This window comes from Falco rusticolus, chromosome Z (assembly GCF_015220075.1).
Source record: "Falco rusticolus isolate bFalRus1 chromosome Z, bFalRus1.pri, whole genome shotgun sequence".
In the NCBI taxonomy this organism is placed as follows: Eukaryota; Metazoa; Chordata; class Aves; order Falconiformes; family Falconidae; genus Falco; species Falco rusticolus.
Genome location: NC_051210.1, coordinates 74,649,680 through 74,677,662, shown reverse-complemented (window position 1 = coordinate 74,677,662; position 27,983 = coordinate 74,649,680). Strand labels below are relative to the sequence as shown.

The 27,983-nt window shown below is 42.3% G+C and overlaps 1 protein-coding gene across 3 annotated transcripts in view; it reads left to right on the top strand.

The window, feature by feature from the left end:
• DNAI1 (dynein axonemal intermediate chain 1) overlaps window positions 1–27,983 on the top strand; it is a 152,209-nt gene that overhangs the window by 15,601 nt on the left and 108,625 nt on the right. For all 3 annotated transcript variants that reach the window (XM_037374567.1, XM_037374565.1, XM_037374568.1), the window contains 8 exons: window positions 1,531–1,657; window positions 3,067–3,140; window positions 3,973–4,131; window positions 5,909–5,968; window positions 8,853–8,990; window positions 18,520–18,604; window positions 19,177–19,294; window positions 21,344–21,387. In XM_037374567.1, the coding sequence (XP_037230464.1) occupies window positions 1,531–1,657; window positions 3,067–3,140; window positions 3,973–4,131; window positions 5,909–5,968; window positions 8,853–8,990; window positions 18,520–18,604; window positions 19,177–19,294; window positions 21,344–21,387 (805 nt within the window). The remainder of the gene's footprint in view (window positions 1–1,530; window positions 1,658–3,066; window positions 3,141–3,972; window positions 4,132–5,908; window positions 5,969–8,852; window positions 8,991–18,519; window positions 18,605–19,176; window positions 19,295–21,343; window positions 21,388–27,983) is intronic.

Below are 27,983 nucleotides of genomic sequence, written 5' to 3'. Positions count from 1 at the left end.
ATTAAGGTGACAGATACAACAAATTCAGAATTGCTGTTCATAAATGCACTGCAAAAATTGAGCTTGAGGTAAGAGTTCAACGCTTTGTTAACAATACTTTCCTGGGTAACATCCAACATAGTCAGAGGCACAAGTTTTGCCAAAGAGGCATCCCTGCCTGGGGGGGAGAGATCCAGGCTTATCAACCTGTCCACTAGTTGGAATTCTCATCCTCAAAACAGAGGATTCTAAATGCCAGATTGATACTCATGGTGAGGTGGGACTGAGTCAATCATTGTGTGCCAATTGGCCCTCAGCAAGGACTGGCAGTTCTGGAAGGCCAGTGGAGCCCAGTGTTTCAACACAGGATGGAGGATTTGGTACAGAAGTATGGAGGTCTTTCTGGCTTTACTCAAGCAAGATGGGGCTGTGAGGCCCCTGCCTCACCCCAGGCATCACTCAGCTGATTGTTGAGTGTTAGACTGCACCCAGTATATCCGCTTTGTGAGATAAGTATGGCGCCCAATTCAAATCCCACTGCTCCCAACTGACACACAGCTTCTGTATTTGGCACCAACAACTCCAGTGTCCCACAGCCCCCATGAAAGAAAGGACACATGGACAGCTCCTCTAGTTCTGGCATTGGATTATCCCCAACATTAGGCAAGGAACAGACAACTAGGTGAAATACTCCTGAACCTGTCTCGTTTGTGTGATACTGTAACTACTTTGACCAACCACTACATGAGATCACCAGAGAAAGGAAATCAGTCTTGTGGAAGCAAATAAGGTCCCTTTATCTTCTATTTGGTGTTGTTGTTTTCATATTTATAGGATAGAAACAGGTGATGATTGATCCATATTTTCAAATTGTCCACAGCAACTGAAGTGGGCTTGATGCTATGCTGTGATTGGTACAGAGAGCAGTCATATTTTTAAGAAGAAACTGTTGAAGCATCTGTGGTCTGCAGTGGCTTCTGATTGCTTTTAGGTGCAGCTCAAAACCTTAATACGTAGTTTGAACCTAGGTGTGTGCCTGCACTGTACAGTAGTCAACAAGCAAATGTCAATCAAGCTAGCATCAAATAGGTGAATTAGTACACCTGAGCATGGTGCTAGAAGCCTGTACTGTCTCCAGATTAGAGCTGCTCTCTACCTGTGATGCTGCTCTTGTATAGGCACAACAAGTCATTCAGGGATCTCAGCGCAACAGGATTTGAGAATCTCTTAGCGAGTGCTGTGTAGTAGAAGACCACTAGAACTATACTTAAACTCCTTTGCTGTGGTAGTGGTGGAGAGCTAGAGGTTTCAAGTTCTTGCTTCTTTTTGTTGTATTTTTAATTTATGGTTCTCAGTGTCCTGAGATAGAAATACCTGCTGGAAGAAATTTGGTGTGAATGTGCCAATAACAAATAGTAAACGTAAAAAATAATATCAGTAAAAAAATATCAGTATGGATCTTTTTAGCTTTAGCAATTTAGGGTACATAGTATTTCTGGTTCGAAGTATTTTTTCTCTGTGCTGATTTTGTTGGTTTTTTCCTCTTTGTAGGAACGAGCATACAAGCCAATAAGCTATGTGGATCAAACGGCCATTCACTTCTCTTTGAATGGAAACATGATACTCAAAGATTCAGATGAAGGCAGGCGTCAGAGTATCAGATTGAGCACTGCAGCAGGTAGGTTTAGTATCTGAAATCACAATTAATTACAACTAGGCACTGGTACGTATTCAACATGGGAGAATAATGTTGATGATGATAAGGGATCATGCTTCATGACCATATAATCAAACAGCTCCTATTTTGGCTTGCATCCATCTCAGAAAACAAAACCAGAAAAAACAATCAGCCAGATGTCTGACACAGTGTAGAAAATGGTGCATACTTTTTGAGCTGGATATACATTAACACTGAAATTTATGGAGCTATTTAGTGTCTTTTAAACATCTTCCACTACTGTTAGTTGGACATACATGTCTAAACTCCTTAGCCTGCTTTGAAAGTTTCAGCCATAATTTAAAGTATTCAAGCAGAAATGTTTGGAAGCTGGGTGATCATTCAGAAAATTACCATATGTGTAACTAACTCTTACACTCTTACCAGAATGTCCACTTCTGGACAATGTGAGATACAAGATACTGAACTAGCTGGACCTTTGATCTGAGCTAGTATCACCATTCTTAAGTTTTCAGGCAAAGAGACACCTTAATTAGAGCTGAAAAGCTGTGTTGTTATTAAAGAGTTCTAGGTTTGCATTTTCAGCAAGGTAAGATGTACTGCCTAGGGATTCTCTTGAATTTCTGCTGTTTGTTAAAGAGAAGTTGTGTCACAAAGAGTGTCCTTTCAAGGTTATAACTGTCAGGCACAATGATACCACTGGATAAGCACCTGAGAACAGTTGTTACTTGCAGCTTCTGAGGGTCAGTACCTCTCTTATTTTACACTGAACAAAATGTGCATGATGATTTGAAGTAGGACAAAATGCTGAATGGGATCTTCGATGCCATGAAAGCATGGATTGTTGTTGTTGGCAGTGCTTTTCAGAGATTCCAAACCAGACAGTTTCAAGCAGCTTGATGCCAGCATTACTACACACTCAAGGCTGGAACTGGAATGTAGACATCCATTATTCTCTAAAAGACTAGTATATTCATTTTTATCCATATAAACAAGAAAAAAACATGTTATAACTTCTATGTGCCTTGCAAGCATTCTTCATGGTTGTACATAATTGCAGCCACTTTTGGAGGGAAGAAAGGTCCAGATCTGAAGGGATACCCAGAAACAAAGCTACTCAGACCAGAAGTGGATTTCAGAACTTTGTTTTGAATCAAAATCAATTTTTTTTATTCCAGTCCAGCCAGAATTACTGCAGTTTCATTCTAGTAATAACATTGTTTCCTTCTGTGGCCTTGAGCAAGCAATGACCCTCTAAACTGGTGATGAGTTACCATGTGGTCTAATGAGATAGCATTAGGAAAGAATGCATCTGTATATTAATGCTTCGGAAGATAGAAGGATCTGCAGAATATGGGATAGTATGTTCTATCATCCTGGACTTATTCACATATCCTTTCTGTCAGCAGCAGAGGCTCCTGTTGAGACTTCTGCAGTAACAACTGAAGAGGCAGAGATTAAAGAAAGCACAGAAGATGTTCAGGTAATTCTCCATAGTCAGGTGAGAACTGTCCCTTTTATTTTTAATATTAGATTTGAAATTCCTTTATTATAAAATGGGCTTGCTGAGAAGCTTCTGTGATTGATTCTTTGTGCCTCAGATGTCTCTCCTATAGGTGAGATCCTGCAGATTCTACTGAACAGCTGGGTTCCTCTTGCCGGTTTTCAGTTTGGAGAAGCTGTGTAAGGGGATGAGGTCCCTCACACCAGATCTGTATTTATCCAGATAGTATATCAACATACAGTGTAATTTGCTGGGATCTGGAATCTTTCTGGACAGTATGTCCATTTCTGAAAGAGAAACTGGTGAAAAAAAATGTGGAGGCATGAAAGCAGCAGGCAGAATTATCTGAAATAAGCAATGCCCCGATGTAAAGGCAGTTGGCTGATTAGGAAAAGAGTAAACTGTGAGAAGTTTGTTCTTATCCACATAGTTCCAGGCCGTGGAATGAACTTCAGACTAATTTCAGGTAAATCTCACTGTCTAGTAAGGAAATGAAAACACAGGGTAGTGGGACTATAACCGTGTTCTGGTCCCCGAGTTCAATTTATCCAAGATGTTATATTATCTCGTTCATGTCAGGCTTTGTTTTAAAGTAACTTCATTTTCTGGTTTTCCATATTCCTGTTTAGATACCATTCCAGAATCTCCTTGCTATGATTGCTTAAAGTCTCCTAATTTCCATCTTAAATATTGAGTTTTCAGTTACAGTCTCCCTCACTAGGCAGCAGAAATCCAGCTGTCAAGTGCTTCTGAAGAAGGAAAGAGATGTCTGTTTTTTTAAGGGTGGACTCACTGCTCTGTTTTCTTGCAGGCTGCAGGAGAGGAAGAGGCAGAGGGGTCAGGAACAGCAGAAGTAGATGAGGCAGCAGAGGCTGAAGAGCCTTCTCCTCCAAGAGTGAAGGAGCAGAAGCTTGCAAACCAGTTCAACTTCATTGAGAGAGCTTCAAGGACAGTCAACAACCCTGTGCGGGTATGCTGCCATTTCCTTCAGTGACTTGGAGGATCCTTCCTTTGGGAGGGCATGTGGATCATCTGTGTTTGTGTCATATCCTGTGATCTCTATTAAGAGAAAAACCCAGTCTTTTACTACGGTAAAATATTTGGGGTGATGAAAATGGTCACAGAAAAATTCTTGCCTCATGGACTTTTACACAGCCTACAAGTTTGGTGCTACTGTAAATCCTTAAACCTTTACTTAGATATAACACTTTCCATGTCTATTTTCTCATCAGAGAAAGTATGGAGCAACAGTTAGGGCAGCAGCTGAGGTCTTGGAATCCGTGAATTCAATTTCCTTTTGCCACAGAGTCCTTTTGTGGCCTTGTACTTCAATTCTTACCCATGGACCAGGGATATAAGTGCCCCTATATTAAAAGGATAAAGGTATTTACACTTGTATTAAGCACAGGCACTACAGTAACAGACCCATGTAAGTATGACAAAACTTTACTGCTGCTACATGGTACATCTCCCACTCTGTGCATGCACTTTCCAGACCATACAGACCCAAGGCCTTTTCTTTCCCTAAGCTTTTTGCTGAGCCTGCAGCCATCCCAATGAGTGTGGCTTTACAGGGCCTTCTGACCAAGCAATACTGGTGATGTTGGCTCCTGGCTAAGTGCTCAAAAAGGAGCTTTCTGAATCAGAGATACAAGTTTCAGAGAGAAAATTCTCTTGTTTTCCTGGCTGCCCTGGAATCAGAGCATATACAGTTTCTTCAGAGGGCCTTCTTCCCTTCTTTCAGCCATTACACATAAAGTGAGATGTCTTTACATCTGATGGGCTTGGAGATATTAAGAGTTACTGTTTTGCCAGAGCTACTATCTCCTAGAAGGAATACCATCTCTGCCGACTAGTAGAGTCAGACGATGTCAGGAGAGTTTATCCAACAGTGGAGAGCTTACTGCAGAGTCTCATCTAAGATTCTGCATCTTTCAAAAATCCCTGCTGAGGCCACGGAATTTGTTATTTCTCTGTCCTCAGATCTGCATATTCTCTTCCCATTGATTTTACTGGGAGAAGCTTGTGTGCCTCTGTGTCATTCTGCCTTTGAAAGCAGAATATAGACCTTAAATAGCTGTGCAGTACTGCTGTGTGCTGTACAGGATGTGCAGTTTCCACCTTTGAGACTGCTTCATTTCAGAGGTCAGTGAAATGCTACAGACAAATTCTTGAAAATGTCCTGACACAACAAAAAGAAAATGCTGTTCCATGAAATGGATGTTTCACAGAAATATATTAATGTATTTCAGAATGATGATGTAATGGTGATAAAAATATTTCAGTAACATCAAAAAATTATTTATAGGTTATGATTCTGTTGAACTATTTTGTTTTGACTGCTGTACCCAAGTGGGTTTTTAATACGTAGGGCAAGACTGTTCAGATTTGGTAGGATATCATAACTGATACCATAATCGGTAGCAGAATGTTTCAAATGGTAGAGTGGAACAAACCATTTCAACTCCTTCAAAATTAAATACTGAAATTAAATATTTTAAGTATGTGGAAAAAAATCAGAAGGTCTTGTGAACTTCTTTTGGTCCACAAGAAAATCTATTTGTAGTTGCACAATCATCGATAATGTTTGTGCAGTGCTCTAGGAGTCATTTGGGTGTTGAATTAATCCTAGATCAATATTATTCTAACTACCTGCTATGAGAAGGCTGTTTCCACAGCTGGACTATGTCACTACAAAGAGTTTCAATGCAAAGATTGTGTGTTTTTATGTTTTTTTCTTTATTCAGGAAAGAGCATGTCAGTCGGAGCCTACACCTTGTAAAAATTTCTCAGCCACTGCTAACCAGGTATATCCTTTTCACTTCTAAAGCATTTTTTAGAGTAGGAAACTGAGATATGAGAAAGGAAAAAAAAATTGCAGTGTTTGCATTCCTTGCAGTGGAATGAACTCCCATGCTGTGGCTCTGATCTCTGGTTTAAATCTGAGTGCAAACTAGTGGGCCCCCTTTTCTGCCTTAATGGCTGAACTTGCAGTAGTTTATATTTCTAGGGTCAAGTGTCTTAGTTTAGCTGCTTTTAATTTATCTATTGCTTGCCAGCCACCCTGGCCAGTCTGCTTTAGAGACTCTTAAATGAGTGGAAGTTGGGAAACCACAGTGTGAAAATGGTTCTAGACTCAGCAATGGCTGGGCTGCAGCTTGCAGGCACTGAATTCTCTGGGTATATGGCTCTCTGAGGAGGGGATTGTCCTGTTGCTGAAGATCTTCCATCACTGTGTGGTGTGTGAGCTAGAGTCCTGGTTTTCACTGGTATAGAGTTGATTTTTTTCTTGGTGGCTGGTATAGTGCTGCTTTTTGGGTTTGGTGTAGGAATAGTATTGAAAATATAGTCATGTTTTGGTTGTTCCTTGCTTTAGATCAAGGACTTTCTGGGTTTCCCATACTCTGCTGGTGGGCAGGTGCGTGGGAGGCTGGGTGGGAGCACGGCCCGGAGAGCTGACCCAAACTAGCCACAGGGGTATTCTATATCATATGATGTCATGCTCAGTATATATAAGCTGGGAGAAGAGGAAGGAGTGGGAGAGGTGTTTGGAGTTATGGTGTTTGTCTTCCCAAGTAACCATTACATGTGATGGAGCCCAGCTTTCCTGGAGATGGCTGAACACCTGCCTGCCCATGGGAAGCGGTGAATGAATTCCTTGGTTTGCTTTGCATGCACGGCTTTTGCTTTACCTGTTCAAACTGTCTTTATCTCAACCCACCAGTTTTCTTACTTTTACCCTTCCGATCCTCGCTCCAATCCCACAGTGGGGGGAGGGGGGCAGAGTGAGCGAATGGCTCTGTGGGCCTTAGTTGCCAGCTGGGGTTAAACCATGACAGCTGGCTATTTAAGAGGAGCTGTGGTTATTTAGGTGGGGGCAGGTTTGATGTCTCAAAATGCAGGAATAAAATAATGAAAAAGCACTTAGAACATGTCTGTGTGCTAGCTCCACTTTAAGCACTGTGTTTAGAGAGTGGAGACTTCTGAAAATTTCATGCAGCTGTGAATTTATAAGGGTTCATACATACTTGGAAGTGTTCTTAAGCTGATATATGCAACACTGTGTTTTTTTCTTTGTCTAAGTTTAGTTGTAGGTAAAATAGGGTTTCTAAAGTCTGAAGCTGAACCCGATGAGAACTATAGAATAAGGAACATGAAAGGCCTGTTGCAGTAGGCTTAGCTCTGTTTTACATAGTGGGAATGTGCCTGTTTATCCATGATGAAGAACTGTATGGTATTTTCTCCATCTCTTAAAAATGTAAAAAAAATTATTTTGCATTACATTTTACATATTAAGTACCCTATAACTTTCATTGGAAAGGGAATGCAGCCGATTCTGCTAATTAATTCTCACAGATAATTACAAAATGTATTACTGATACAATGTTGTTTCAAACCAGTGTACTGGACTGGTGTTGAAAATATTGTTTCATTACCAGTGTACCACAGAAACACCCAGGAGAAAGTATAAGGTAATGGCAGCAACTGTAAAAATGCTGTAAATAGGAAAGTGATAGGAAGGGGAGTGAAGGTGTCACTGTCAAGCTGAAAACTATAATCCAGTCTATTCCTGAACTTGAAATCACAGAGTAATTGTCCTGAGATCTTCCCTCCCTCCAGCTGGAGTTTCCTTTCATTTTTTCTGGCAGTGAGATGACTTGACAGTTAGAAAGAAAAGAACTTATTAAGATACTCAGGTGGTTGTTAAAATTTTGCATGAAATGTTTGAAAACCAAGAGGAAAAGTATTGCCTTGTTTTCTGTTTATCCTGTTGAATATTTGCATGGTTATAAAAAAATATTTTAATGTAAGCTCTTTGTTTTAGCTCTTTTTCCTTCTTGTTCTTCCTTATGCTCACAATTTCCTATTCCAAGATTTTCTGTTCTGCTCCTTCTGCTGCTGTTCTCATCATATCTCCTTTGTCATTTCCCTGATATTTGGAACATCTTTCCATCTCATTTTTACCTGCAAATTTACAACACAATGCAGGTTTTTTGCTAAAGGTTTCTGCTACTTTTCTTCATTCCAATGTACTAGTCTATATTTTGTGTTTGAATCATACTCCCACTCCTAAAGCTGATGTGTCAGAATTAGGTTGCCTTTTGTTTTGTCCTGAAAGTAATATAACTGCTTCAGATACAGTACTAGCACTCTAATACTAATGAATAATTCTTAAGTAGAAAACCTACTTTTGGATCTACTGAAGTAAGACATTTGTGGCATGTGGCATACCATAAGATGTAAAACTGCTGTCGGTTTCTGTTTGATCATATGCTGCAGAGTTGGAGTCCAAGATCTAAATTGTGTTTAGCAGCTACAATTTAATTTTCCCACATCACATAAGAAATGTCATAAAGCAGGTGTTTAATGCATGTTTCCTATTAAACACTGGTAAATTAGTTAAACAGAAAGTCCTACAAGAAAGATATGGAGTCAAAGCACCAAGCAGGGTATTGGAGGGAGGAGAATGTTAAGAATACAATAATGTGTTCTTAAGAAGACATGCCCCGTCAAGCTTTAAAAATCCTGGGCTTCAGTCCTTCGCTTTTTGTGCAACAATCCAGTTCTCTTCAGCTGATTCCAGTGGCAGTGTTACTGTTGTGAGACTATCATATTTTTGTGGTGGCATAGATGGCTGTTTTCTGGAGAATGATCAGGTCCCGATAAATCCTGCCTCTGTCTGTTTCTCAGTGGGAGATCTATGATGCCTATGTGGAGGAGCTTCAGAAAATGGAAAAGTCAAAAGAAAAAGAAAAATCAAAAGCTCAAATAGCAAAGAGAGAAGAGGAGAAGAAGAAAGTAAGAAAGTTAACCTCTCTAGAGTCACAGGTACGTTTCATAATGCTGGAAGAGCCCTGCTCAGAGTGGTGGTGGATGCATCTGTAATGCAAGTCAGGTGAAATTTAACAAGTTGTGCTGGCTGTGTAGCTAGTTGTCTGAGTTGGCAAATAGCAACTCTAAGAAATGTAAAACCTAATTTTTTTCTAGGAACTGTATTTCCAAAACAGGATTTCCATTTTGCTATACTTTTTGTGGGAATACAAAACAGTGTGAAGCCATAGTCTTCTCTTCAGTCCTGATTTCCAAGTGAGATTTACAGCTTTTTTTTGGTGTACATTACTATGTTTGTGTCTCATTTTTTAGTCATATGAGGGATAAAAGAATGGAATAAGTACAAACACTGTGACTTTTCAAAGAATTCTAGGTGATGCAGAGGTTTTAGGTACAATCTTCCAATATGAAAAACGAGGAAATTTAGGGTTCTTTCAAAATGTCACTGAAGCACTGTGGTGAAACACATTTCACTGTTTTTTATTATTTTAATGATAATGTTAAAGAATTATAATTTATATCGTTTCTAGTTAAATACATATAAATGGTATATAATATACAACATATAAAAGTTAATAATATTTAATTGAAATCAAAGCCTACATACTTAACATTGAATAATTTTTCTGGGAGGCTTGACCTAATTTGCAGAGGGATATTTGATGCATTATGTATTAATTTAGTTGGAAAGTGATAGAAAAGTCTTTCTGTGGTGTTTGAAGTGCTATGCCATGGCCAGTAATTATAAAGCATGGTGATACCTCAGTCACAGTGATGTGATCATCCCAGCAGGAGGTCAGCCACTCTCAATTCTGTGGAGTAGCAGAGTGAATGGCAAAGGCTGCTGTACTGGAGTAGCCTCCGTTAGTCTGTCTTCTCAGAGTAGCAGGTGTCAGAACTCCTGCCAAGCTCCAGGCTGGTGTTGTGATCTTGCTGTAAGGGCTGAACTGACTGCTGATCCAGGCTGCTGTGTCAGGAATAGCCTAGGAGTGCCTTGCAGGAATGACACAGTCTGTTCTGCTAAAGTGACAATATCTCAATCTTAAAAATGTGATCCCACTTCAAGCATTGCGAATACAATATGACAACCCTGAAAGATTTTCTTCATGTTCCAGAATGTTTTCAGGGGGTTCAAGAAGTTTCTGTTAGAGTTTAACAGAGTTTGACCTATAGGGAATTGTGGGTGGTTCTTTCCCTCCCAGTCTATGTTAAACCATTTAGAGGCAAACTGAAATAATTTCTGTAATGACTGGAGCAAAATGCACTAAGAACTGTAATACAGAAACATGGAAGTCAGTTCATAGCTTGCCCCTAGAATAGGCATATACCAACATAACTAACATATATCTATGTAATACAAGCTGGCTCATGAAACTGGCTTTAGCACTTTCATACCATATGGCTGATTCAGCTTTAGAGGATTGGACTGGTTTAGCTACCCCAGCAGCACCATGCCATCAAAAGCCTTATAGTATAAACAGAAAAGGAACATGTTCTGACAGGCTTCTTCCTGTGAATTGTGCCGTTGAAATTCACAGTCCTTTTGAAAACTAATAAACCTTTCACCTGAGTATGTTTTGGAGAATTAAGTCTGAAGTTGACATTATAATTATGGGCTTAAAGGGTGGATTGCAAAAAGCTGATAAGGGAAATGAAATAAAAATTCTACCAATGAAACCGTATTGTAAAACCCTGCTGCATGCTCCACTGACAGCAGTAGGAAGTTGAAATCCAGGCACCCATGATCCCTCCCTGTGGTGCTTTGCTTTTCACTCTTAGCACTTTCCAGGGGGCTTGCAGGGAAGCCAGAAAGTCAATACACTGAAAAAGTGAAAGGGAAATCTTTTTATGCAGAGACAGAGTCCCAGATTGAGGCCCTCTGCAAGGCTGGTGGACCAGCTTGAAGTGTATGAAAAACCTGCTGAAATTTCCAGTCAATAACTTGAAAAATGCAACCTGAAGTAAACCAAGGGTAAAATCAGACTTAGAACAGGCCTTGCATCTGGTCATGTATAGGTCTATGGAATTTAAAGGTTGATGGCTGCGGAATCTATACTTATGATCTCAAGTCAGCAAATGGAGAAGTGGGTTTTATGGACCTTCCAACTTACAGGTTACATATGTTGGATCACACATAGCAATTGAAACAGAGCTTTTCCAGCTCTCCACAAAACACTTTCTGAGGACATAATGCCTTTGATCATTGCTGAAAGGGAACTGTGAAACACTGAGCAGGAAATGTGGCTGATCTGGATAGAGAATGCATTGACTAGAAGTGGCAATTGATTTTCACCTGTGTTTCCATCATGCTAAGAACTAGGAAGAAAAAAACTGTGGTAACTACTAAAGATAGCAGTGGATTCAACCCAAAGGGAAGAAGAGAAAATGAGTGGGTATTACCACAAGAGGATCTCTGATGGAAGCTTTTGCTATGGTAGGAGGCCATGAAAGAGAAGATCCAACGACAAGAGCCACAGGTGGAGATGATGGTAGGGGTCAGATGAGGATTTGAAAACATAATGGATGAAAAGAAAGAGAAAACAGTGCTGGTAATGAACAAGAGGTTAAGAGAACAGGTAACTGGGAGAGGGAGAACATGATCTATGAAAGAATGTGGCCAAAGGCAGAGGAGGGCAGAGGAGTGGAAGGGAAGGGAGGGGAGGAGAGGAGGAGAGAGCCTTGACAGTAGAGTAGAAGAGCCTTACTTGGGGAAAAGAAGTAGAATGAAGCCATGTACTGCACTGAAGAATGAGAAGAAGCAAGGAAGCTGTGGTTTGGCAGAGCAGAAGGGAGGCAACCAACAGGAAAAGGAATGGATGTAACCAGGGATTTTAGAAGAGGGAAGGATGAAAATGATATGAAGAATAATGTGAGTGAATAGAAGTCAGAATGACAGAAAGAATTTGACAAGACTGTGATGAGGAACTCTTGGAAATCTCGGTGTGTCCGTTACTCAAATGGACCTAAAGAGAACAGCATGTGCTGCTTCCGAGAGCAGTGATGCAATATATTAAACTTTTTCTCAGTTTTAAATGTGGCAGCAAACAGAACATGGAGAACACAGAATACCAAAGAGGAAAGGTACTAAATTTTCTGAGCTGAAAATAGTTGGAATTGGAGAGAACTAAGCAGAAGTCTTGTATCTGCTTGTCCTGTTCTTGCTGTTCCTGACCCATCTGCTTAGGACTGATTACAGAGAGGACTGTCGCCTTGAGATACTCTTGGTCTGATACAGTACAACCCTCCTAATGTTGTGTGAGTGTAGAAATTACAGTATCTGAGGTAGAAACAAAATGCAAAGAGCTTAATGCAATTAAGTTGATACAGGCAGGCACCTCTCACCCTGAGATGACAAAGCATGAAATAACAAGCCTGGTAGAAAGGATTTTTAATTAATCTATCTAAAGAGGAGTGGAGCTATGTAATTGGAGTATAACAAGGATATATTATAGGTAGGAGTGGTAAAAATGGTTCCCCTAGCCTGACATTTAACAGTGTATGAGACAATAGAATTAATAGGGAGCTAAAGAATGGAGAGTTTAGAGTAAATATGAAACAGAATAAAATAATACATGTTTACCAAAGGTAGGCTGTGTCCAAGTAATCTCATAATTTTCTTTGATAAGAGAAAACTTTGGTTTCCCTTAACAAGAAAAGTACAACAAATGTAATCTAGCTGAAATTCTGTGAAACTATTGCTACAGTGTGATTAAGAAATACTTAGATAAACTATAAAAGTTATTAGTACAGATTGGGGGGGACTGGTGGAGAGGAATACTGTGCATTTTGGAATATCAAAGCAATCTTTGATAAAGTGAGGGCTTACAGTTTGAAATGACAGGGAGAAACATGAGTGTATCAGTTGGTGGTGAGTTGTGAGGTGGCTATGAGAAGACAAGTACATTGCTGGAATATATTGTGTGAGGGATAGCAGAGAAATACTATCTGTTATGTAAGACAGGGTGATACCTTATGTGGAGTAGTACAGGGATATATATTTTTGATCACCCCTTTTCAAAGATGATAGATTACAAACCTGCATAGATATGGAAAATAATATAAGAAATGGAAAGCTCAAATACAAAAGACTAAAAAAAAAAAAAATCTTAGCATATTTATCTGGTAACACAAAGGTAGAGAGGGAATCTGAGGTAGATAACAGAGAGTAAGAAGAATTACTAAGGCAGAGGATAGTGTTGGCAGAAATACAGACGGATGTGAACCAGTTAGGAATATGTTAAAGGTGGAACTTAAGGCACTGGACCAGTTTCTAATTTCCTCTGAAGCAGAAGTGGTTGAAGGGTTTCTTAAAAAGTCCAAACAGAATTTATACTTAACAGAAAAAAGTGCATTCCTGAATCATGTGAGGTTCTGTCTGATTTGTGTATCTCGCTATAGCGTTACCTCTTTGAGATGCCCAGTGAGACAGCCTAGCCCACAGGATCATAATTATCATTTAGAAACTTCTGAAGGACCATAGTTATTTTTGAAATAACAGCTGGAATCTTAATGCAATTAACCTTCACATCTTATCACCTGCTGCTGGTCACCCCTTGGAGTGGATGAGTTGTTACCAATTCCCTTGTCTTCAATCTGCTGTTTACAACGTATCAGAATTAAGTAAACAGTGAAAATTAACAGATGAGTGCAATACTGGAAATTAATGACTACTTGACAGGATTCAACCTGGGGGACTTCATTTGGGATTTGCAGTGGGTATTTGCAGTGCATGGAGGTGTTGGCTGGGCAACAGATGGCAAAACCCCTGCACCATGCTTTTTTCTTTGCAAGCCGAAAGTTCTAGTCACAGTATATGTATTGCCAGAGGTATGAACGGCACTGCACTAGTTTGAGGGTGAGGTTTGTTGTCGGGATATTCAGTTATACACCAGCAGAAGCCTTTTCATGCTTCAGCTTACTGGAGTTACTCATTGCAACTGGCTAGCTGCTGAGAAGCAAATGTGAAGCAATTAGTGTTAATGAATAGTAGAACAAGATCAAGATATTTATTTTCAAAGTACTAGCCCATTATCCATTTTACACATGATTCGATTAACATTATTGCTTTTATAAAAATAATTTATGCACAGAAATAAATGAAACAAATTTGTTAGCTGGTGAGCTCTCACTACATTTGGCTAGCTAGCCCAGAGTTTTCCTTCAACAAAAAATTAGTTTCAAACAGATCTTTTAAAAAAAAGGTAAATTAGGACTATCATTTCCACTTAAGATCTATTTCAGTAACAAAGAGAATAAATCAAACCTGAAATAGGACAGGATCCAATGAGAAAATAACTCTACTCTGATCAAGTTTAATGCCAAAAATGTAGTTATTCATGGCTGCATTGCTAACGGCATTAGCTACCTAACAGGCAAACTGACTTAAAGTACATTCAGTTAATCTGGAGAGTTTCCTGCATTGCAGGAAAAATTCCGCTGAATAATCCATTCTTTCTGTATTTGCAGGTTGGATTGTTGTTTTATTTTTTAAACCTATTTACCACTTACAAAAAAAATATATAGATAGATATAAAATAATAGAATTATAGTATCTTAGAATCATAGAACAGTTCAGGTTGGAAGGGACATTAAAGATCACTTAGTTTCAAGCCCCCCCGCCATGGGCAGGGACACCTTCCACCAGACCAGGTTGCTCAAAGCCCCATCCAGCCCGGCCATGAACACTGCCAGGGATGGGGCATCTGTAACTTCTCTGGGCAACCTGTTCCACTGTCTCACCACCCTCGCAGTAAAGAATTTCTGCCTAGTATCTAACCTAAATCTACCCTCTTTCAGTTTAAAACTGCTACCCTTGGTCCTATCATTAGACTTTCCTGATAAAGAGCCCCTTCCCATCTTTCCCGTAGGCCCCCTTTAGGTGCTGGAAGGCTGCTGCTAGAGGGTCTCCCCAGAGCCTTCTCTTCTCCAGGCTAAAGAACCCCAGCTCTCTCAGCCTGTCCTCACAGGAGAGGTGCTCCAGCCCCCTGATGGTCTTTGCAGCCCTTCTCTGGACCCGCTCAGAGAGGTCCGTGTCTTTCTTACACCGGGAGCCCCACAGCTGAAGGCAGTACTCCAGATGTGTCTCAGCAGAGCGGAGTAGAGGGGAAGAATCATCTCCCTCCACCTGCTGGCCACGCTTCTTTTGATGCAGCCCAGGATATGATTTGCTTTGTGGGCTGTGAGTGAACACTGCTGGCTCATATTCAGTCTTTCATCCGGCAATACTCCCAAGTCCTTCTTGGCAGGGCTGCTCTCAGTCCATTCATTGCCCAGCCTGTATCCATGTTTGAGATTGCTCCAGCCCAGGTGCAGTACCTTGTACTTGGCCTTGTTGAACTTCATGAGGTTCACAGGCCCACCACTGTAGCCTGTCAAGGTTCCTCTGGATGGCATCCCTTCCCTCTAGGAAAGTAGGGTATCAACCACACCACTTAGCTTGGTATTGTCATAGATAAAGCAGGTTCTAGCATTCATCATTAAGAATACATAAAGTAAGCCTCATCTTCTGATCTTTAATTCAGAGTGATGTCTCAGGTTGGAAGTTCAGAATGCTTGCAGTGTAAGTTTCCTTGGATGTGTAAGAGAATAAGAGCCATGGTCGGCAGAGTACAGCACTGCCATTCTTCCTCAGCTCCTTCCAGTAGCAGGTGCAATGTTAAAATGGAAAAGAACTTTTTGCCGGCATGATACGTGAATGGAAGCTAACAATATGATGAACCAGCAGGACTCCAGAGGATCTGTTCGTTATACCTTGCAACGATGAATTCTATAATGTTGGAGAGAAAAGTGTTCTTTTTAAACATTCAACCTCTGTCAATTAAGCTTAATGAGAGCAGTATGCTGTTGGCAGCCAATGGCAATTTTATAAGCATGGTCCTAGCATTGCTGGATAAGTGTTTGCAAAGGTCTTTTTTTTTTTTTTTTTTTTTTTTTAGGAACTGTTTTAGAGAAAAACAAGTCTTATTGTGGCAGAAGCAATAAAGGCAACTTAAAATCAAAAAAAAGAAAACCCAGCAACTGGGATTATTGAGTTCTAATTGAGATGTTTCAAGCATCCTCTTTGTCTCCCTCTTTAATTTCTCTAAATACTTATGAATTCCTAATGTCTAGAGAATATCATACTATGTTAAAATTTGAAAAGATCTTTTCCGGTGCTTTTTTAAATTCTGAATACAACAGTAAATTCTTTGTGCTGTTCTCAAGAAGTCTTCCCACAGACTCAGGGAGAAGCTGAAGAACATGAGTGCCACACTGATTGAGATCAAGGCTCTATCCACAAGCGAATGTGTAAGGAAGGGTAGGAACACAGGAATAATGTATCTTAGTCCTAAATATTCTTTCAGCTTTCAACTGTTTTCTGCTGTTTCCTAAGTTTGATGTGCTTTGGCACATAGACGGGAGTACTTTCTCAGTTTCCTTGAAACTGTGCAAAAATCTTGCATTTACCAATACCCTTTGACAAGGAGTTGCCCAGATGTATCCTCCTTATGTAGGAGTCACCTCTTTTTGTTTATTTTGAACTTTACCTCCACTAGGTTCACTTCATACCCATACTTTTTGTATCAGAAGAGAGAGTGAACAGTCAGTCCCTGTCCGTCCTCTCTGGGCCATTTAGGATTTCATAGACCTGTCTCATGACGTCCTAAATGACCTCTTCTCCAGACAGGCAAGTCTCAGCCTACTTAGTTTTTCCTGTTACAGAAACCATACCAGACTTGGACCAGATTTGGTTCCAAGTTGTCATTTATGATTTCTGAGATGGGAGAAGATGACTGCAGGCATGACTGAAGGTGTAGGCAAACTACGGATACATAAAGGATGTTCCAGATTATAGAATTGCTTTCTTTTTTTTCCTCCTTTGTCCTGTCATCTTTGTGTAGTCCTTTGAGTTTCATCCTCTTTGAAGCATGACTCTCAGTCTCCCTTGAGTCTGTGCAGAGCTCCAGAATGAATCAGAGAGCTGGGATACACATAATGTGAAGTCATGTTCTTGGTTCTGACCGTGACTGTAGTTTTGGCAAGTCACTTCACTTTTTCTTTTCATGTTCAGGGCACTCTCTGAGCTGTGTTAAGGATGAAAAGTTTCTTTTCAGTGTCGTCACTGTGGAGGAAATCATTCTGTGCTGGCAGTGATCAGTGCTTAGCAGGGGTCTGAAGATGAAATGCTTTGAAACACTGATGGGGCTTTGGGACAGTGGTAGTGGATGGGGATTCAGGGCTTTGGGGCAGCATGCTCTCAGAGAACTTTGTTCTGCCCTAACATTCTCACATGATTGCACAGAGCTGTGCTGGCATCATCCCCAGCACAGTCTGGTGACTTTTAAGCTCTGTCCTTCAGTTGCTGGCAACCAGGCTTCTTATTCTATTTGCTGTTTAATCTAGTTTGGATTTTGCTACTGATAGCACATACGCACACAGAGGACAGCACACACACAAAAAATAGGAATAGCGTTTAATAAGAAGATGGGTTATGAGGCTGTGATGGTCAGGCACACAGCTCTGTCAGACAAGCATACCAACCAGCCACCTGTTGACAGTCAAACAGCCCCTCTTATGCTCCCTTTTCTCCATTTGTCTATGCTGCTGCTTTACCCATCCACCTGGATTGTTCCCTTTCTCTACCCTTGTCTCCTTCCATATCAACAGCGTGCCTGTAATTACCTTTCCCCCATTGGTCACATTTTTGCTATGTCCATACCCAAGTTTGCTGTTTCTGGCATAGTTTCCTACGCAATCTCAGCCTTGCATGATATTACTGATACAGTTACCTAGGGACTGCTGGCCTTGCAAGATGCTGCTCCCCAGAAAGATTCCAGTACTTGCACACCTGCAGGTATATCTGCATATGTTCACATACACAGGCTTTCCTACTTGTGTTCCTTGGCCAGGAAGATGGGATTTTCCACGTTATCATAACAATTTCCACAAGAGCTGGACAGCAAATTGACCTCTGCATGTTGGGTGTATATTGTATGAGCTTATGGAACTGTGAATGCATCGTTTGAATTGCCCAATGATTGATGAAGGACTCCCAGATCCTATGATCTTTACTTGATACATGAGACCTTAAGCTCTCCAGACAGAGATGAGAGGATGCTCATGCATGATCTATCATTTGGTTTTGTTACTGAAGCTAATCATTTATGTTTTCATTACTGAAGCTAATGAATTATTATCAAGTGAGATAGGGGAGGGATCACATGTGTGCTTTTAGCTCATCCTGTCATGAAGTAGCTTGAAGGAGTTGAGAGAAGACAATACTCTGTCTTCACAGATAAGTACCTTCCAATTGAGCTAAGTCAGGAACAAACTCTAAAGTTACTGCAACTCAGCTGTAGATGGCATCTTGCTAAACTTAAAATCATTTCCTTAATTCAAGAGTCCTTATCTTTAGGTGCTGGTGTGAGGAGCTTCAAATTATCCTGTATTCAGTATCAAAGAACTCAAATTTTTCAATCACAAAGTCTGGATGACTTGTAAAAAGATAAGAAATAAATTTTCTCTTCCTTGTTTTTCTTTTCAACAGGGTGATGATATAACCAAGATCTCACAGGCTGCTAAAATAATGGAGCGGATGGTGAATCTGAACACGTTTGATGACATTGCACAAGGTACAGCCCTGCTGGGATGATTTTAAGTCAAGACAGAAGTCCTGTAGATGAGTGGCCACAGCCATAGCAAGGTTAGGACAGGACAGGATAGGATAGGATAACATTGCCCTGACTATGCACTTCCCTCCCTCAGCAGGTGCTGGTGACAGCAGCCAGTGCTGAGCAGCTGTCTGCTGGCATACAGGTCCAACCCACAGCAACATACTCGGTCTCAATGTTATTATGCAGGGTTTTTGCTGTGTCTGCTCAGCTCCACTCTGAAAGGCCACATCACGCTCCAGGTGTGGCCAAGTCACTTCTTGCTCCAGGCTTCTGCTTTCTTTTTAATCCTTTGCTATTAGATCATCACCTTTTCGGTGTGAGGACTTGTTGCTTGGTAAAATGCCTTTACAGGGCTTATGTGCTGGTTTGGAGTTGAGACTTAAGGACAGAGACAGTTTCTATACTAACATTTGGGTTGTGCAGAGGCTGTGAGGATAACAGAGTGTTTTTTTAAAGCTTCCCTGGCACTGCACTGTGCTGATTTATTTCCAGTTTATACAGCGAGACCTTTTATTTTCTTTTGGGGTTAGATTTTAAATATTTTGAGGATGCCTCGGATGAATACAGAGACCAGCAAGGAACCCTTCTCCCACTCTGGAAGTTCCAGCATGACAAAACCAAGAGACTTGCAGTTACTGCCATCTCCTGGTAGGTCTCTTTATTACAAACTTACCCTGGGCTGTTTTGCAGGGCAGTGGAATTGAATGTCATGGCACCTTACAAAGCACTGATGGTTTCTTTGGGAACACTGTTTCGAATAATTACAGTCAGATACCCTGGCAGCATCTAGACATGCCTGGTGCTTCTGAATGCAAAGCACCTTGTGTAAGGCTGAATGTGCCAGGCGTGTGCCATTCAGCAAAAGGTGAAGGCACAGCAGGCTCTGTGCAGCACTAGAGCAAAGTGAGTGCAGTTAGCAGAGCAGAGTCCCTTCCTGGGAGAGCTCTGATAGACATGTCATTGGACAATGTGCTGTAGGAATCAATCCTGAAAAGCCCAGGGGAGGAGAAGGGATAGCAACTATATTTTTGACAAGTATTGACACAGAAGAATTAAAGCAGCAGAAAGGGAAATGCAAACATTGCATGTGCCAGACAGGTAACATCATAAACACACCAGACAAGGCCTTTATGCATGATACATGCTCAGTCACTGCCCAGACAGCAATGGTATTTATGTACTGATACCTTACACAATTCAGTTTAGTAAGCATTTGCCCTGCAGTCCACTGTTGCATGTTTATTCCTGGTCAGTCCAAAAATCATCACTGGTACTTTCAAATCAAGTCTCTTTTTCTGAGATGTTATTGCCATGGTTATTACCATGAAAAAAACACTCACCGCAAACCCGAATGAGTCCTTTTTCTTTTTAACATGCTTGATCTTCCCCAGAACTGGCTTGGTTCATGCACTGAGCGTGAGACATACATAGTGCTCCTCTGCAGCTACCGCCTCTCACTTGTTTGTGGGGCACTGTGAACACATATGTGTCTTGCCAAAGAGGATGTATGGAGAGATAGAGCAGGACTGCAGTCTTCTGTCCTTTCAAGCCACTGCAGAAATTATACTTTCATAGAATATCAAGGATGCAGTTGTGTGAGAATTACAAAATAACAATAAACAAGACATAAAATTGGGAGAAAAGGCATCTTTAATAGGTAGTTTGTTCTGCTGTTATTCTTGTCTCCAGGAAATGATAACAGAAAGATGGACCTGAAATTGGAAGAATGACTCCAAATTGCCTTATGTAATAAGCTTCGCTAACTCAATTTTTATTCCCACCTTGTTAACAGTGACAGTGTGTTTAGTGGATAGGGCAAGATAGGATGTCTGTGTATTAGCCCAAGTTAAAAAGGAGGAATGAAAAGAGAAGTGGTTTTATTTTATCAATTCGTAATAGCAAGTCAGAGAAAACACTCATTAGATAATTTTCACAGACATTAATTTCACAGAATTGTTACCCACTGGTCGTGCTGTGTGAGCTGAGGGACAGCAACAGTACTGACCTGTGTCCCATGTAAATCCTACAGTAACTGTCCACGCACAGCAGAAGCTGTAAAGAATGTAGTTGTTTTTCAGATAAAGGAACTTTAGAAGACATAGTAGATGGCTAGTTGCTCATAGTCAGTATGCCTTAGCAAATATACTGATTCATCAACGGGTCAGAAGGGAATTTCCCTTCCTGGTCTGTGCGAAAGATCATGAATTCATGAACCAATAGCTATCTCTTGAAGCATCCCTCATTATTAAATAACGGGTAGGGAAAGTAAATGTATTGGGTATTATTCTGCTGTGGTTTAGAAACTCCTTTATTCTTGCCCCTGAAAGGTGGAAACCAACTCATTGCTGCCTTTTTCCTTTCTTCAAAGACCTCATTTATAAAAGTAAACTTTCCATGATTATGGAACAGATAAGCCAAGAAATGTTGGAGATTGACAGCATGTCTGTCTGTGCTCTTTCTATTCTTTTCATATACTGTTGTGGTCTTCTGATGTTCTGTTTTTTTATGCATCTTGAGCCTGGAAGAATTACTCATACATGAACTTCACTAGTGCATATGTTCAAAGGGTCAAGCCCTCAGACTGTATGCCATCCTGTGAGAACGCGCTCTTGATATTAATGTGTGAAACACTGTGTGTTTCTGTGGAATTATATGGTTAATAATAAATGCTCTCTTATGTATGTTTTCTCCATACAGGAATCCAAAGTACAAGGACCTATTTGCAGTGGGGTATGGCTCTTGTAAGTAACAAATGCAGAAGAATCATTAAGAGATTTAAAATATTAAACAGGTGCATTGAGGTCAAATCATGCAATACTCTGGGGCAGAGACTGCATCTCACAGCAAGGATTCACCTAATGTCAAAGCAGTAAATTGAGATTTAATTCAAGATAGGGATTAGGCGTTTACATTCCATAACACAAACATTCAAAAATGTACAGGCATAGGCAGCATTAGCCAGGGCTTTTTGGCTTATGACTGTGCTGATGCTCCCTTCAGTCAAGGACTTGCCTGTAGAAGCATGACTTAATCCTTTTTATCTTACTTGATAGGTTCTTATTTCTCTGTTTCTGCCCTTCTAATTGCTAAAAGACCACATATATTGTTTTGCTGGAAGTTAATAATGAGAGACTTCTCTAAGCATAAACTCATTACTTTCTTGTTAGGAGAAACCTTCCAGGGGTGTCTCAGAAGCTAACCTCTCCAATAGGGCACACCAGGCCTGGATGTTGTGAAAAGGCACTTTCCCTGCTATAGTGTCTGGGATTGGATATGTGATAATTTTAAGTAGCTTTGAACATAAATTCAAGGGTTGCTGTCTTAGTCCGTATTAATCTCTATCCAGTATTACTGCTGTCGTATTCAGGAAATGGAAAAGAATTCTAACAAGTTGATGTTTTCTCACCTTTGTTGTTTTGTTTTTGTTTGCTGTATGCATAACCTTCTCAGTTAGATATTTCATTTTTATGGTTTTTCAACAACATGGGCATCCATATCAACAACCTTGCATTTTCTTCTTTTCAGTATCTCTTCTTGATTACTGATTGCTATATTCTGAATTCTTGTCTTCACATCTCCCCCTTTACTGCTGTGTAGATGACATAACAATGTCACTAGTGAGTAGACATTCTCTTTTGTTCTCTTATTCTCTTCTACTTTCTAACTCTACTTGAAGTGCTCACTGTCTTTAATAGCTTCTTAGGAGCATTATGGTAGTTTCCCCAAGGATCACTGCTTCCCAGGGAAATCCCAAAGGGTGGAGACCAGTTGTGAGATAAGTTTTCCTGGCGTCTTTCTCACCTAAGTTATGTTGGCTTCTCAACATTATCTTCTCAGCAGACTACTCGGTAAATTTTTCAGGTGCCCTGAAAGTGCTTCTGGGACTCACAGTACTCTAATCTTCTTAGCTGTTAGTAGCTGCTGTAGAGTCACATTGCTGGCATTCTCATATAGCGAACAGTGACCTTAAAGCCTCAGCTTTACTTTAGATGGGTGTTCACAGATCACAGAATGGTCAGGGTTTAAAGGGACCTCTGGAGATCATCTAGTTCAACCTCACTGCTAAAGCATATTCACCTAAGGCAGAATCATGTCCAGGTGGGTTTTGAATGTCTCCAGAGAAGGACACTACACAGCCTCTCTGGGCAGCCTGTGCCAGGGCTCTGTCACCCTTAAGGTAAATAAGTTCTTCCTTGGATTCAGGTGAAACTTTCAGTGCTTCTGTTTGTGACTGTTGCCCCTTATCCTGTCACTGGGCACCACTGAACAGAGCCCAGACCCATCCTGATACTCAAGATATCTGTAGACATTGAGAAGATGCCCCTCCCAGTCATCCCCAGGGTAAACAGGCCCAGCTCCTTCAGCCTTTCCTCATAAGGCGGGTACTTCCGTCCCCTCATCCTCTTTGCAGCCTCTGCTGGACCCTTCCCAGTAGTTCCCAGTCCCCCCTGAACTGGGGAGCCCAGCACTGGGCACAGCACTGCAGGTGGGACCTCACCAGGGCAGAGCAGAGGGGGAGGATCCCCCCTCGACCTGCTGGCCCCGCTCCTCCTCATGCCCCCCAGGGTCCCACTGGCCTGCTTGGCCACCGGGGCACACAGCTGGCCCACGGGCAACTGGCTGCCCACCGGGGCACACAGCTGGCCCACGGGCAACTGGCTGCCCAGCAGCACTCCCAGGTCCTTCTCCACAGAGCTGCCCCCCAGCAGGTCACCCCAGCCTGTGCTGGTGCCTGGGGCTGTCCCTCCCCAGGGGCAGGACCCTACACGTGCCGCTGTGGAACTTCATGAGGTTCCTCTGCCCGACTCTCCAGCCCGTCCAGGTCTCTCTGAACGGCAGCGCAGCCTCCTGGTGTGTCAGCCGCTCCTCCCAGTTCTGCATCATCAGCAAACTTGCTGAGGGTGCGCTCAGTCCCTTCGTCCAGGTCAATGGTGAATGAGTTGAACGGGACTGGGCCCAGCACCGACCCCTGGGAGCACCGCGAGCTACAGGCCTCCAGCTGGACTCTGCGCCGCTGATCACAACCCCTGAGCCCTGCTGTTCCGCCAGCTCTCGATCCACCTCACTGTCCACTCATCTAGTCCACGCTGCCTGAGCTTATGTGTCAGGATCTTATGGGAGACAGTGTCAAAAGCCTTGCTGAGGTCAAGGCAGACAACATCCACCGCTGCTCTCCCCTCATCTTCCATCAGAGAAGGCTATCGGGTTGGTCAGGCATGATTTCCCCTTGGTGAATCTGTGTTGACTCTTCCTGATGACCCCTTTTCCTCCACGTGCTTTGAGATGACCACCAGGATGAGCTGTTCCATCACCTTTCCAGGGATGGAGGTGAGGCTGACTGGCCTGTAGTCTCCCGGATCCTCCTTCTTGCCCTTTTTGAAGGCCAGAGCGGCCCTGGCTTTCCTCCTGTCCTCAGGCACCCCTCCTGTTCTCCATGGCCTTTCAAAGATGGTGGGGAGCGGCTTGGCAATAGCGTCTGCCAGCTCCCTCAGCGCTCTGGGTGCATCCCGACAGGGCCCATGGATTTGTGGGTGTCAAGCTGCTTAAGTGATCTCTAACATGATCCTCCTCGACCAAGAGAGACTCTTCCTTTCTCCAGACTTCCTTTCTTGCCTCCAGGCTCTGGGATAACAGAGGGCCGGCCTCGGCAGTGAAGGCTGAAGCAAAGGCAGCATTCAATAACTCCTCTTTCTCTGTCCCTGGGTACCAGGGCACCCACCTCAGTCAGCAGCCGGCCCACATTTTCCCGAGTCATCCTTCTCCTGCTGAGGTACTGGAAGAAGCCCTTCTTGTCCCTGACCTCCCTCACCGGGTTTCATTCCAAACACACCTTGGCCCGTCTCGTCACCTCTCTGCATGTTCTCACAGCACATTCTTACTCATGGTGATGCACCGATCTGGAGCTTGGAGGAAGTGATGCTTGAATGCTAGCCAGCTCTCTTGGACCCCGCTACTTTCCAGAGTCCTAACCCATGGCATTCCTCCAAGTAGATCCTTCAAGAGGCCAAAGTTAGCTCTGCTGAAGTCCATGCTTGTAGTCCTACTTGTTGCCCTGCTGCCTTCACGCAGGAACCTGACTCCATCTCATGGTCACTGCTGACAGGGCTGCCCCCAACCTTCACAACCCTAACCAGTCCTCCTGCCTTTCTCATGACAAAGTCTAGGAGCTCCTCCACTGCCTGTGTCAGAAAGTGATCACCAGCACTCTGCAGCAGCCTCCTGGACGGCGCGAGCCTCACTGTGCCGTCTTCCCAGTGCCTATCGGGCGATGCAAGTCCCCCAAGAGGACCAGGGCCTGCGATCGGGAGGCCACCTCCAGCTTGTCTGTGAAGGCCTCATCACCTTCCTCTTCCCGATCAGGTGGGCTGTAGCAAACGCCCACAACAGCATCCCCCACGCTGGCCTGCCCCTTCCCCTTTACCCACAAGCTCCCAACTCCTTCTGCATCCACCCCAGGGGAGAGCTCGACACATTCCACTTGCTCCTGCACACAAAGAGCAACTCCACCACCTCTCCTTGCTGGCCTGCCTTCCCTAACTAGTATGTAGCCACCCATGGCAGCACGCCTGTCAGGCGAGCCATCCTGCCATGTCCGTGTCCTTGCAATGGCAGCGAGATCACGGCCCTGCGACGGTGCACAGATCTCCAGTTCTTCCTGCTTATTCCCCATGCTGTGTGTGCTGGTGTACAGGCATTTCCGAGAGGTAATCAAGCACGCAGGTTTCCCAGGAGAGGTGCAAGTGTTTCCGCCATGGCCACACACCCCCTTGAGGTGGCTGGCCTTCTGGTTCTCATCTTAGGAGGCAGCTAAGGAGCATATATTGCTGCTCTGGTTGGCCCAGCTTATTCCCCAGTTGGATGTGATGGCATGCCACTTTGGACCTCTCCTGCTGAGTCATTCAGTTTAATGCTTGCTTCACCAAGTTAGCCAGCCTGCCTGCTGTTGTTAATTAACAAGGGGATATAGATGAATGACTGAAATTCTGAACTATTTTAAGTCTCCACTAGCTTTTACTGAGAGCTTGTGAAGATCACAGCAGTACCCCGTCTGCACATCTCCAGGGCATTTGCTCCTTTGCAAAGACGTCCCCCAGAGCCTTGCCATCATCGCTGACACAAAGCAGAGCGGGGCTGAGAAAAGAACAGTATCACAAAGGTAGCAGAGCCTTCTCCTTGCTGCAGGAAGAGGAGAGACTGGAGAACACCACAGTCATCAGATTTGTGCCAAGGATTAGGTGTTTTGACCCAGTCAGTCTCCGCACTATCCCTAGCAGAAGAGTTGTCCTTCTTATCTGAGTATTAGTATTTTATCTTGTTTATCTTATTTAATTAAGAGCTGAGTCTTCTGTAGAGCACTATTCTCCGTATGGCTTGAAATAAAGATCAGTCATGGTGCTACTGGTAACCAGTGGTTGAGAATTGTGGGTAGTATGGTTAGGCACTACAAATTCTACCCTAAATACCCCAACCATAGAATTTTTTTGTGGAGGACTGAGTGGGGGAGCCAAAGAGAGTATGTTACCAGTAGCTACATTGTTGCCCACCAGCCATTTCAGTTAATCTGTGTGTGCTTGGGGTGGACAGTTTTGCTGGTGTTCTTTGTGCTGAAAAGGTTAGAATTGGCTGTGAATATTCGGAACTACCAAGGCAAGTTGTTTGGTATTTAAGGGAACACCTTGCTTTGAGTGAATGCTGAAGGCTCTCAGCTGTGATAAAATTACTAATGTAATTCACTGTTGAGAAATATAGTGTGGTGGGATAAGAAACTCATCACTGGGCTCCAAGGAGATTGCTGTTATTCAGGAAAGTGATCTTGAAGTCATCCAAATGCATGTTTCTTTTGAAACACTTGGTAGTGCTCAGCAGTAGTGATAAAGACAAAACAAAAACTGATGGGAATTACTATGAAAGAAAAAGAAACAAAACTTCCGGATATGGTGGAAACACAAGAGAAAACTACACATAAAGCAGCACTAGGAATAACAACAGAAAAATAAAAAGAGGACAAAAGATTTGTGATAAATGACATCTTGATTACTGTGTGCAGTTCTGGCTGTGAGCTCTGAAGAAAAATGTGTTAGGCTGTGGAAGGACTGGAAAATGCCAAGAAAGGGCAGCAAGGATGAACAGAAATACATATAATAACTTTTGACCAGAGAGCATAAACAGACTAGGATTCTAGTCTCCCTATAACAGACAAGGGAGAGAGACTTGGTATGGGTCTGTAGAATCCTGAGTGGTATGGGGAAAGTGAAAAGGGGTCAAACGTTCATTGTTGCCCGTAATACAAGAATAAGGAAGTCCTTAAGAAATTATGGAGTAGCAGGGCTAAGACAAATTTAAAACAGGATAATATGATACATAATGAAGTTGTGGAACTTTTTTTCCTCCTTTTGTGATCTGGAAAGCAGAGATACACATGGATTTAAAAGAGGTTAGATAAATTCACGGAGGGCCAGTTTGCTGTTGGAAGGACAAACCATCTGATTCAGTAAGTTCATAACTGCAAGTTGCTAGAGCGCTTGAGTACGTACAAGGAGATAGATCTATATTTGCTGAGGTTCTTATAATATTTAAGCAGTTGCTACTCAATACTCTTGGAGATAAGATACTTGGCTACAGGGATCTTTGGTGTGGTCCCAAGTAGTCATTCTTACATATCTCTGTGCTTTGACAATGAAACCAGATAGGTTGCCTTCATTTATACTAGTCAGGATTCTGTTCTTTTTGCAAGATTGCAAAATTTCATTCTTCTTTTAAAATGACATTCTTCTCTTGAAGTTCATTCCATCTGAGCCCTGGAAATGTTCTTGTTAGTTTGCCAAGAAACCTAGATTGGCCTGACAATCTCTTTAATTCAGCAGGCAGCAGCTATTCCAAAAAGCAGATTAGGATCATTCTTTGCAAAAGAAAGCATGGTGAGAAGTGCTCAGGATACTCCTTGCCTTGTACAGCACAGCAAATCTTATTGTGCTTACAGTCCCTATGCTCAGAGAGTGTAGGAATTGGGCAGTAACTTCCCACTTCCCTGCCACCCAGGCACAGGAGGAGAAATATGGGCTCAAGGATGGTAACCTCCCTGCTTAGGCCTTTCAGACATTGTTTTAAGTTGTTACACTAATCAAAACCCTGGTGTGTGCTTTCTGGGTTGTGCAGACTTATTTGTGGTTTGTGTTAGTTCTGCCAGGGTCCATTGTGCCATGGGCAATGCATAGATGTAGAGGAAAGCAGACCCTAAGTCAGTGGCTTGCCACCTAAGTGGGAAAGAGATCCAGAAGACTTCTTATCCCATTTTTACAGCAGACACAGAGGGCATGGTTTCATCTCAGCCAGCTGT